The sequence below is a fragment of the Sminthopsis crassicaudata genome, chromosome 6, assembly GCF_048593235.1.
Source record: "Sminthopsis crassicaudata isolate SCR6 chromosome 6, ASM4859323v1, whole genome shotgun sequence".
Lineage (NCBI taxonomy): Eukaryota > Metazoa > Chordata > Mammalia > Dasyuromorphia > Dasyuridae > Sminthopsis > Sminthopsis crassicaudata.
In genome coordinates this window covers 215,892,100-215,905,074 of record NC_133622.1, presented here as the reverse complement: position 1 = coordinate 215,905,074, position 12,975 = coordinate 215,892,100, and the positions used below count along the sequence as shown (strand labels likewise).

The 12,975-nt window shown below is 34.3% G+C and overlaps 1 protein-coding gene across 6 annotated transcripts in view; it reads right to left on the bottom strand.

The window, feature by feature from the left end:
• Positions 1–12,975, bottom strand: part of ANO3 (anoctamin 3) — a 555,530-nt gene that overhangs the window by 216,420 nt on the left and 326,135 nt on the right. For 5 of the 6 annotated variants that reach the window (XM_074275261.1, XM_074275266.1, XM_074275263.1 and 2 more), the window contains exons 2-3: positions 11,908–12,075; positions 8,603–8,674 (exon numbers count right to left, since the gene is read on the bottom strand). In XM_074275261.1, the coding sequence (XP_074131362.1) occupies positions 8,603–8,674; positions 11,908–12,075 (240 nt within the window). The remainder of the gene's footprint in view (positions 1–8,602; positions 8,675–11,907; positions 12,076–12,975) is intronic. The other variant, XM_074275262.1, reaches the window with a different exon arrangement.

The window sequence follows — 12,975 nt, the reverse complement described above, 5'->3', positions numbered from 1 at the left end:
AATGATCTTTCTTTTTACTTCTATTTATTTGTCTTCATACCTCACACTTTTATGATTTATGAGGGATAGTATGGCATAGTTACAAGATACTGGTTTGTGTCTTATATTCACGAGTGTTGGATTTGTAATCTGGAAGATATGAGTTGAAATCTTCACTGGGCCACTTTTTACCTGGGATTCCATTCTCATAAAATGACTATCATTAAAGTCCCTTTCACCTGCAAATCTATGATATAATCCTTATAAGTATATGACCTTAGGCCAAATAACCAAACCTCCCTGAACATTAGTTTTCCCCTCAATTAAACAAAGGAGTTGGACTATATGATTTCTAAGTTTCCTTTCAAAGTAATAATGATTGTGAGTGGGGAGGATTAAGAAAACTCTGTATTTGGGAAAAATACTACATGCAAGATTTTGGTTTAAAGTAAATTACTATTTCCTACTTTTAATTTACAATAGATACCAATATACTTCATCTGTATAATTTTTTTTTGTAATATTTTTGGGTATTTGAGAGGAAACTATGCCGAATATCTGGAAGGGATATGTCCTTGAGTATTTGGAGGAGGGTCGTGCAAGTTAAGATGGATAGTGTTAGGGAGCATTTTTTCCTCAGCTTTAACAATAAATGTGTGTCATCCCTTGCAATAAATGAGGTTACCATTATTAACTGCAGATAAGAGCAAAGGCCTGGTCACAGACTTGGAGTACCAGTAGCCTAGTGGGAAAAGAGAATTAGGATTGAACAAAACCTCTTACCTAAAGTAGGGAGAGGTCTGGGGTTCACAAACTTTTTTTTCTTCTATCCTACTACCAAAGTCAGGTGGATTCCCAGAGTGGTTTAATTTAAAGTGGGTCCTATTTCCTTTTCTTCCTGCAAACAGATCTTCAGCACCTTCTGAAATCCTATCACTTAAGGGGGGCAGCTAGATAATGCAGTTGAGAAAGCACCAGACCTGGAATCAGGAAGGCCAGATTTGAACTCAGTTTCTTTAATTGTAAAATGAGTTGCAGAAGGAAATGGCATACCATGCCAGTCTCTTTGCCAAGAATATCCCAAATGAAGTCACAAAGAAATGAATGAACAACAATGAAACAGCTTTTAAAAAAGAAAATATTTGGGAAGAAAACATTCACATTTTGGTATAAATTTGTTCCATCAACTTATTTTCCTCTCACTTAGGCAATCAGATCTAGAAAAAATATTGGGAGAAGTTGGGTAGAGCATGGAAAGGAGTCAGAGGGAGTTAATGGAATATATCATGGGAAGGCACAATATGGATAAGCTATAGAATGTTATTAGGGTCTTCAGGATGAGAGGACTTGGGTTGCAATCGAGAGACTCAAGAAAGAAATATGGCTTAGGAATATAACTGGAGGGGATCAAAAGAAATCTTGAATTCTACAACAAATTTCACTAAAGTCAATCCTCCTCAAATGAGCATTCCTCTATTTTGTTACAATCTCCATCCTTGATGCTCATTTAACTTGAAGTTGTTTTCTCCTTCTTTGACTCTCCTATACTCTTCCAGCTCTAGAAAACTGATATTCTCTGTAAATATCTCATCTGAAGAAAAGCTAAATAAAAAAAAACAGAGAAATAATATAGGTTTCAAGCTTTTTTTTTTTTCTCCCAGTCTCTAAAATGAATAGAAAATGTTTTTGGGGAAGTGGAGCAATATTTCTCAGAGCCAAGAATTAAGCTTCACAATCACTACTGTGAAGTTAATGAAGACAGCAGGGAGGGAACTTTGCAAACATAACCTACGATAATTTACTTGGTTTTGCATCACCAGTAAATAAGGAAGGAATCTGTTCTCAGATATATCTATGATCTTATCACGTGGGATGTTCTTTCCAATGTTGCCAATCTCAGCCTAGACCTGACTGGACATCTTGTGCAATATCAATGAATTTCTGTCATTCGGACTGTGGAGGCATAAGCCAAAACTTAAGTGCTTTGATTCCTCTAGATATTCCAAGAATGTCAGTGGATTAAAGTAATTTGCTTTAAATCCAAAAAGACTTATTTTGAGATGCAACTTGATGTGCCAAATCCAGGTCTAGATTGAGTCAGGAAAATCTGGGATTTAAATACAATTAGTGATGCTTAAAAACCTATCTGTGACTTCTAGCAAATAATAATAATAATGATAATAAAACCTCTTTAACCTTCCAGCAATTCTCTTAAAATAGAGAATTAAAGTATACAATTACTTGAGGTAGGATTTGTTTCCTTTTTATCTTTGTATTCCCAATATCCAGCAGGGTATTAAGCATATAGAAGGTACTTAAGTTATGCTTGATGATGACTTAAAATACTATTTATCATTGCTGCCATTCTAATGAAGTGATTAAGGATGCTATTTAATTGCTGTTGATGAGTTTGCCTTTTTTAAACACATTACTCATTGGTTAGGCTCTCAGAGCCATTTTTTAATTTTTTTCAGTCACAAAGAAAAATATTGGGGAGCACATAAGACCTGAGATTGATATAGATGCCTACTGGTCCCTAAACCATGAATCACAGAGTATAACTCTAATTCTGACCCAAGTATCTTGTAAGTATCCCCAGGGACAAAAAGTGAGGGAGAAAGCATGAACATAGAGATGAAAAGTGCTGAAAAACCTCTCAAGGCACATGAGTTGACATGTGCTTTCACTTTATGCTTCTACCAAGAAAGAAAGTGTTTCTATAGCTGGTATTGCTAAGTAGACATAATAAATTATCATATGCTAGAAAGAGCTGTGGTCTGTGAAGAAACTTGGTTTTAGGTTCCAGACTTATCACTAGTTGATGACAATAGTTTTTGTTTTTGTTTTTTTCATCTCTAAAATGGGAGTTCTAATCCTGTACAATATCTATTTCAATGAATTGCCATGGTAACTGATATAAGATAATAAATGAAAATGAGCAGACAGTAAAATATTGTAATGCTAGAGAAACTGAGGCAAGATAGAGATTAGAGAGTTTTTAATATTTTATTTGAATTTCTGAAAGGGAGAGATTTTCTGGGGGGCAGATAAGAATCCGTTTCACCCCCCAGGGCTAAATTGGACATTAGCCTCAAAGAATTCAGCATCAAATGTGAGATTCCAAGGATTTTTATAGGGCACAAAGGCAGAAGTGGGGGTAAAGTGAACACTGGCAAGTGGGGATTTACAGGAATGGACCATCAATCTGGTTCTGACAGAGTGGGGGGTGAGGACCATAAATTCTTGATAATTTAGGAGGACTTAGGAGCCAGGATGTCTGAAACTGAGATTAAACATTTACAGTTTATGACCCTAAAATAGCCAGCCCTAAGTTATATCAGTTCTAATAGTCAAGAAAGGGAGGATTGCAACCAGGGGGATTAAGTCAGAACAATTCAGATAAACTGAGGCAGAACAATTTAGGGAAACTGAGGCAGAACAGTAAAAGGAAACTATGGCACAACAAAATAAGCATACTTTTCTCAGTTCCTAGGGGATTATCTTTGTCTGACTATCATTCTTTAAATAACTTAAGCACATCTAAAGCTTAACTCATATCTGGACTACTTGACCTTTCTGTTGGCTGCCTTGTCCTTGAGGAGATACCCACCTTCTTTCCAGCTCCCTGCCCCTGATTTTTTATTATTTCCCATTAGAATGAAAGTACCTTGAGAACAAGGATAGGTTTGTATTATTTTTTTTTTGTATCTCTTGTCTTTAGTACAGCATGGGATATACAGCAAGCATCAATAAATGCTGTATCTATCTATTGGATCCAAATCTAACCTGATTTGCCTAAACATATAGCATACTATCTGCACATTACGCAACTTAGTTGCTTTACTGGCTGGCCTGCTTTCTATAGTCATGGACCTAACAAGTTCTATGATAAATTGATTTGCTTGTAATCAAAGAAGAGCAGAGCTATAATTAGTAATTTTGAGCCTGGTGCAAAGTGCATTAAAGTGTCCTCAAATCAACTTCCAATTCTGAGACACTGAATTCAATGGGCTATGAATGTCTAGGTGCATACAAAACTATCAATGATTATATCAGAGAGGGTTGGGACCATGTGAGCCAAGAAATCAAGAAGGCATCTGGTAACTCCCTCCTTTCAAGATAAGAACTTAAGATCTATTATCTCTGTGTTGTTGAAGATCCACATATATTTTCAGATCTTTCTCAGATCAGCACCTCGTGCCAAATTCCTGGTCACTCTATGCTAATTCTGGCTCTGAGCAAATGGTCAATCAAACTTTCCTTCCACAGTAATTTATTCTCCTTTATGAGCCATTATCTTCTACTTTTCTTAATATTTTATATCTTCCCTACTCAACTCCACCTCTTTTTCAGAGTAAAAGAATGAGAACCTTCCATACTAATGATGATAAATGAAGCAATACAATTCAGTCATTTCAAGGATTCTTTATTCTCCTTTTACCCTTTCAAAAAGCTTTAAATAAACTTGTTTTAGTAATCTAATATGGTTTCCCTACTATTAGAATATACAGTGATGTTTGAAAAACAATTTCAATGGAAATAAAGATTAGTTTAGATTTTGGCAAAGCAGGGTTCAGATAAATATTTTTGTAACAATTAACAATTACAATTAACAAAGACAAATTAAGCATTCTTATCTTCCCATTTTATATTGCTGGTAAAGGGTTAACTTTTAATCAGCATGGTGTTGGAGAAAGAACATTAGCTCTAAAATAAGAGGACTTGGGCTAAAATCCCCACACTGCAATTTATCATCTTTGTGACCTTGGCCAAGACCTTAAAACCTTAATGGACCTCCATTTACTCATCTGTTTAATTCTCTGACTGTAGTACACAGCCTCTGGGGTTCCTATAGCACAAAGTCCATGATCCTAAAATTTTTGGCAATCTAAATTCTTTTCCTAGATTAAATCTATGATTCCATATTTCTATGATATTTTCATGCCTATCTGGGAAACTTGCAGAAGGTTGATGGAGAAAGCAAGCACTTTGGGACTTCTAGACAATATTGCTTGATCATCCCATTCTACATCGAACCAGCTTCCTCTCCCTGCAAATTCATTCTGGGAAATCTTGAATGCACGTTCCTTAAAGAGTAGAATTGTATATGTACAGATGTCCCCAAGTGTTTTACTTTTTTTGCATCCCTAGAACTTAATACAAGACTTTAGCATAGTTAAGTTCTTGATTGAACAACTGACATCATGATTCACTTATATATTCAGGATAATAGGTGGGAATTTCAGGCTGAGGAACAAAGATCTTTGTTTTCCTGTTATTACTCTTTAAGACAAGACTTGATAGAGTGGGAATTCTCCATAAAAACATACATATTATATGGATACTATATATGTGCATTATATGTTTGTGTATATATTACATATATATATATATATACACATATACATGTATATATCCATACACTTATCTATTTATCTATATACATCATATATATGTGTGTATATATACACATATGAATATGCATATGTATGTGTATACACACACATAAATAGTATGTATATACTCCATCAACAATTGAAACTCAACATTTTCAAAATCAAATTCATTTTCTTTCTTCTTCAAACTTCCTCTTTTTCCAATTTTCCTATTGCTTGAAATTACACCATTGAATGAATGAGAAAGATAGGTAGAGTTCTTGAAGCTCAATAATTTAATTATAGGACTCCCAAATATCCTACGGGATAAGCAATCAAAATAAATCCCCAAAGTTTATAGTGGGAAAAAAAGACAGGGAGAGATCTACAGGATAGTGAGACTTAAGTGAGGCAAAATTAAGCTATGAAATATTAAGAAATGATTATTGTTTAGAATAAGAGAAATAATGAACTTCTTCAAAAGATATTTGACTTAAGACTTAGACCACAGTCAAAAGTGTTTTAAAACAATAACACAAATGACCATTTCTATTCAAGGTTAAGTATCACTTATGTGGAAAAACTGACTCAGTACTTTGCTTTTTGTTGCACAGACAAACCAATATTTTAATTTTTGATCCTAAGAGGATAAACTAGACTGTGGCCAGGCAGAATGGTTTCATGGATAATCATATTTTCATAATAATCATATTAATCATATTGCATCCAAATGCAACATGGCTGACCTTTTTATGAAACCTTCAACTGGACTGAGAAAAGAGTTTGACTTGGGATGGTTTAGACTTGACAAACAAGTGAATAGTATAATCTAGAAGAATGAAATAACAATGGAATAAGGATTGGATGAAAAGAGAAATGCTTACAAACATTCTCAAATGATAGCAGCCATGTTACCTAACATATCACACCTGCAATCTTGTACACAGATCATCTTTCTTGTACAATTTTGGGGAAAAATTGGATACTGGGTGTGTGAACCAAACTGACTCCATTTTGGGATTTAATTCTGATTCTAGCTCAGTTCCCTATCTATCCAATTATAGGTCTAGTCCATTGTGAAAAAATTATGGGAATTGTGAGAAACAACAATTCTGTTTGGCTGAGACACTGGACCACTTCTACCTGTAGCTTAGATATCCCTTAATTAAGGATCTAGGTTATGTTGGTCAGAAACTTACTCAGAGATGAAGACTAATACAAGAAGATTTTTTACAATTATACATCTCAAGCAACCTATGTGTCTTATCTGAAAACTGGCTTTATACTGGTCAAATATTATTTCCACTTTTTTTTTTTATTGACACTTGAGGGGAGGGAAACAACTCTTTTTAAAATTTCAGACACATTTCATATCTTTTTCTTCTTCCCTTCCAAACATCCCCTAATACTTCCTCTAGTTATGAATCAGATTAAATAATTATAATCATGTTTTGTGTTCTTATTATCTTTTAATGCATAAAAATGTCTCCTGCTATATGTGAAGTCCAGTGCCAAACTGAGGCAGCTTGGTCTTGATTTCATATGCAATTGGCATCCATTGCTTGATAAATCTATATGCTTGGGAGCTCAAACTTTTGTTTCCTCAGTTATTTCATCCTTCACCCATCACATTTTTGGCAAGCCAGCTAGGAGAACGACTTCAAGTATTAAACTTCATTAATCATCCTCAACATATTAAAGTCTTTGGTTGCAGTTTTTCTGCAGTCTTTCTGGCTGGCTGCATTTCCCCTTTAGAAATCTTTTAAGATCAGAACATACAAAAAAAAAAAAAAAAGCAACAAGAAAGAAGGAAAAAGAAGAAAAAAAGTTATCACTAAATATGACACAAGACAAAGGTTTTTTTGAGCATTGTGTTGTTTATTTTAGCCATGCCCAATTCTGCATGACCCCCTTTTGGAGTTTTCTTGGCAAGATATTAGAGTGGTTTATCACCTCCTTCTCCAGGTCATTTTTCAGATGAAGAACTGAGGCAAACAGGATTGGGTGATGACCAGGATTGCACAGTTAATAAGTTTCTGAGGCCATATTTGAACTCAGGAAAATGAGTCTTGCTGACTTCAGGCCCAGCCCTCTATCCATTGTGCCATCTAGCTACCCTCTGAGCAATTTACAAAGACAATAAAAACACAGACAAAACAATAACATAAACACAAACATGTTAGCCTTCTTATTGCTTACTGAAAGTCTAAGTGCTTAATTTGTCACAAGTCAAGTCCCTTCTTTAGGCCAATTTTGCTACCCATTTGGACTGTATATATTTTTAACATAACCTGAAAGCTCTTCCATTTATTAAAGTTCCAGGTCAATAAAGTTTTCCCTAAGGGGGTGCCATTTTAACAATGTTCTAATTTCCTTGCTCTCAGACCAATTTTTTTTTCTAAGGGAAAAACCGTATTTTGGTTTTTGGTATTTTACCATTTTAGGAATCCATTATTTTAATAGAATTTCTCTTTTATATTTCACTATTACCAGAACTTGTTATTATTTTCAAGAGAACATCTCTTAACTTGTCATTCCTTTAGAGGTACTATCTCTTCTCCAGAAGGGTTGAGATAAATCAGCCCAAACAATATAGGGGCTTATCTTGCCTTACCTCAAAAGAATTTAAAATCGAAAGAGGGAGGCTGACCTCCAGGGCAATCTTGTAGGAAGAATTCCCTTTGTGAAAGATGAATTGGATTGAATTTTTCTGAAAGGCTGACCTGGCTGGCTTGCTATGACACAACCTTTCATTATAATACAAGTGAACTTAAAAGACTATTCTGAAGACTTCTTGGAGAAGACATGTTCAAAGCTTGACTGCAACAGCAAAAGACTCACATTTTTTTTTTTATAATTGGAAATATGTACCACCTCTCCCCCACCATAACCTAGAGGAGAAGTGGGACAACAGTAGTATCCAGTGGTTAGTCTAGAGATGACTAAAGTATTAAGAGATTTACAACTGAGTTTTGTCTACACAGGAACACAGGGTGAATGAATTAGTTCAAAGACCTTTTGTCTGACATAAATCACTTAACTAACCTAAAGACCAGTCCTGTATATATTAAAGCAGAGCACAAAATATAAATGGTGAGGAATTGATATTCAATTGTTAGAATTTGACATTTCAATGTCAAATGCCTGAAAGTCAATTGTGTATCACTGAAAAAAAAATGATCAAGATTTTAAATACACAGTTAACATGGAAAGGAGACTAGGAGGTAGCATTTCACAAATGAACTTACCTAAGCATGAATCACTAAATGCTGAAGAGGATAGCTTGTACAAATTGCTTTCTACCTTGTTCATCTTCCTACCTGAAAAGGACAGATGATATACTCTTCTTTAGGTCTGGGGTAAATAAGGTCAGGAATCAATTAAAAATCAAATATAGAAAAAATGCCTATTTTGTGCTAGTCATTGTGCTAGTTTCAGGGGAAATTAATATATAATCAGTCAACTAGCATTTATTATGCTCCTACTGTTTGTCAGGCACTGTGCTAAGTGCTAAGGATAGACACTATCTAACATATAACATACAAACGAAACAATCACTGTTAACAAGAAGGTTGTTACATTTCAATAGGCAAGACCAGAAACATACACACACACACATACACATATATGAACATATACAAAGAATGACTATAAAGAGAATTGATACAAATAAAGTCATAGTAGTTTGGGATGGAGGACACTAGTTATTGGAAGGATCAGGAAATGCTTAGCCACCATCTTGAAGAAAAAAAGGTGTTCTAAGAAGGAGAGGTGAGGGGAGACCCAGTTAGCCTTGGAGGATGATGTGCAGAATATATATTAGGAACAGAGAAAATTAGTTTGCCTACATCAGAGTGCAAGAGGGAGAATAATGTCCAAAAAAGGTTATAAAGACAGGTCTGAACCTTAACAGAGATATAAAAAGGAGTTAGTTATTAATATACAGGCATTAGGGAGCTATGAGAGTTGATATAGCAGAGGCTTACATTTTATTAAGGAAAAATCAACATGTACTCATTTATACACAAAAATAAACAAGGTTCGAGTCATTATAGTTACTACTCTAATAATGGAGATTATAGGAAATACTTTTTTGCAGAACTTCATGCAGAAGACTACATGATAGACTGTAATTGCTTTACCATAATCAACTATTGATGGCTTCACTTATGGATAGGAAAGTGTCCTAAATTAAACTAGAATGTAATGGTTCTCAGCTCTCCTATTCACCAACTCATTATTGTCCTTAAAATCAGCCCACTCAATTCTCCACTGGCTCATTTGCTAGACTAAACTCTCAATCTCTCAGTCTGACACAGCTGCCAACTCCTGACTCTGCAGTGGGGGCTGTCTCTAAGCACAGGCTGCTTACCAAGTAGAGGAAGAGATGAGCGTTGGAGCTATGAGGTGAGTTGGATGATTCTCACACATCTAGGGGGGGTATGCAGTGGAAAACCAACACTAGTGGTACCCAAAAGCCTCCTGCAAGCCAACATTTTGGTGCAGTACTCATTAGCTAAATGTGGTGTGCCAGGAGTGGCCAAAGCCTTCACATCCTGTTAAAGACCCATATCTGCCAGGAAATTTGAATTTGCTTCCCCTATTATCTCCCTACCCACTCAACTCCCACTAAATACCCAGGCACGCAAATCCAGAAGCCATTCTATCTTGGATTTGGTTGCTTTTGGAAGAGCCATAGGGCCAAGGTCAGAGAAAACAGGTACCAACAGTGATAGTTCACCTGGGTTTTCATCTTCAACTTTGCTGGCCTTTTACAGAATTCAAATAAGAATTAAATGCATCATATTAAAAACCTGCGATTTCACTGGATAGAAAATCCTCAGGAAATATGCAAATATGCTTACTCTATAACTCAGAGTCTTGAAGGACAGCCTGGTTGCATTGAGGAGATAAATGGTTGATTTAGGATCACAAAATCAGCATTTAGGTGTAAGATGTGGGACTTGTCCCCAGGCCTGCCCCAAAGTTAACTCTCTCTATATTATAGCATGACAACTTTCACCTTCCTTCTAAATATTTTATTAATCAATTAACAATAGTGAGGACTTTCAGACAATGTGTTATGTAGTAGAGACACAAAAACTAAGCAGAAATAATCTCTGCCCTTAAAAATCCAATAGGATGAAATAGGCAAAGTGGAAGAGCAGATGGGAGATGAGAGTTTTCTATTATACTGAATGTATACATACTTATAAATGGTTTGTTTTATATATATAAATATATATATTAATACAGATTAATATATATATATAAATATAATAATAAATAAATATATTTTATTTTTTATTATTTATAATATATATAATAAAAAATAAATATATAAATATATATATATATAAAACATTACAAAGCAATCCTAAAAGAGAGCTGAGCAGAATTAATTAAAGTGACAGAAGAGATAAAACAGATTATTCTGTCCTGTGGAACCAGTATTAAAGGATTGTAATTCAAATTCTATATCCTAGTTAAAGGAATCATTATTTTCATGACAAGGTACCTTCCATTGTTCCAAGTCCCTAGTTGTAAGAAAGAACTTCCTTATGTTATATTACAATGGAAAGAAAGCCTACTGAAGTTAGAGGACCTCAATTTGAAGTGGCCCAGTTCTGACACAACACTATAGGAGTTATAAGACAATTAAATGGGAATTATAAGTCACTTAAAATTTCTAAAAGAGTTGTATTACATTGCTTGTAGGGTTCCTTTTTCATCAGCCAGATCTCATAAAGCTATGTTGAGCCACATTCTGTCCATATGTAACTTCCCTTTAAAAGGAAGCAAACATTTACCAGTTCTTTCACCTCATAATCTTTAAAATATCTATCTTTCTTTTAAAACCTTTCACTCTATGACATCTTCCCCTGAACATCAGGGACTTTTGACTTAGATTCCAGATTTCCAAGAGGTCCATAAATAGAATAAAAATTAAAATTAGAAGGGGAAAATTATATCTTTATATCCACTAACCTCTAATTTAAATTTAACATTTCCATCACTTATGTATAGAGACAACCAATGTTATTTTGTGAAGGAATTCATAGACTTCATCATTCAAAAAGGTCCATGATTTTAAAAAAGCTAAGAACCCCCATTCTACACGAAGGTTCTGTAATTTCACCAATGTGGATATTCTATCCATTTATATCGGTACACTTCAGTAGATAATTTTCATCAATTGTCACAAATGGGAAAAAAAATCACCAAATGGCTTCCTTCTGAGAAGGCTCACATTTACAATGTTAGACTGCTTCTCAGAGAATAAGCATAGAATTCATTTATGACCATATCTTTTGAGACTTTCTAGCTTTGTATAACCAAACAGAACTTTGACTTCAAGGCCAAATTTCAAGAATGCAGGGTCACTTATGGGTCTTTAGTTTATAAGATTCAATATTTTTCTGAACATATTGTACTTCTAATTGCATCTAAGAATCCTGTTGACATGAAATCTCAAGGTAGTTCACAGGGACCCAACAAAACCTTAACTAGAACTTTCTTTTCCAATCTCCCAAGCCAAGAATAAGTAACTTACCATGCTCTATTTTATGAGTGGTTGATGGTCCTGGACTTGAAGATTGTGGTTGTGTCTGATATGAGCAATAAAATGAAGAAAGTTTACTCAGATTTTGAGGATGGGTTTGACTTCTAGAAGGCTTTAAAGGCTGTTCTTTTTCTATTTCATTCTTGTTCATGTTCATACCTGAAAAGTCCAAGTGGAAAACATGAGTAGCAAGAAATATAAGCAGTAGGCAAAGCAGTTGAGTTTTTAAAAATTGCTATAAGTATCCTTAGAAAAGCAGTTATGATTGTAAAAACAGGATGCAAGAGACAGGACTGTGTAATGAATGCCATTGCTGTGAGAAATTCCTAGGTTCAGGTGCTGCATCTGACTGTGCATTGTATATGAAATCTGAACAAGTCACCTTCTTCCAGCCCCAAAAGCTCTGTAGAAGTACAGGTGGCAGAGGAGAAAATGATTTATACTAGTCAAGAGAATTTCTGTACAGAATTTTCCTATGTCATAAAATTACAGGAATGGATCAAAACACTCCCAGCAAATGAAGCAAAACTAATCTAAGGCTTGAACTAGATGAAATACTGATCTGTTTTGGATTTCATTTGGAGACTTCTTTCCAGTTCTAATAATGCCCTTATAATGAGAGATCACAATCACTCCATGCACTCTGGCTTCATGAGTTGCTATGGCCAGAAATAGTGAAAATTTTATAGCTAGTATTCCACCCTTTTCTATATATCTTTCATATTTATATATTTATAATATATTATGTAATACTATATTATATATTTATTAGAGATAAATAATGTTAAATTAAGTTAAATATTAGATTATATTAAATATTAAATTAAATAGATTAAATTAATAATAATATTGATTAAATATTTATTTAATTATATATATATATATATATATATATATATATATATATATATACACACACACACATATATATATATATATAAGTATATATATCTTTTTTCTTTTAGCTACTATTCTCTTTCTGCTTTCAGAACTCCTCCCTCAACCATGGAAAAAGTAAAAATAAAAATATTACACATTTGAAGTCATACAAAATCTCTC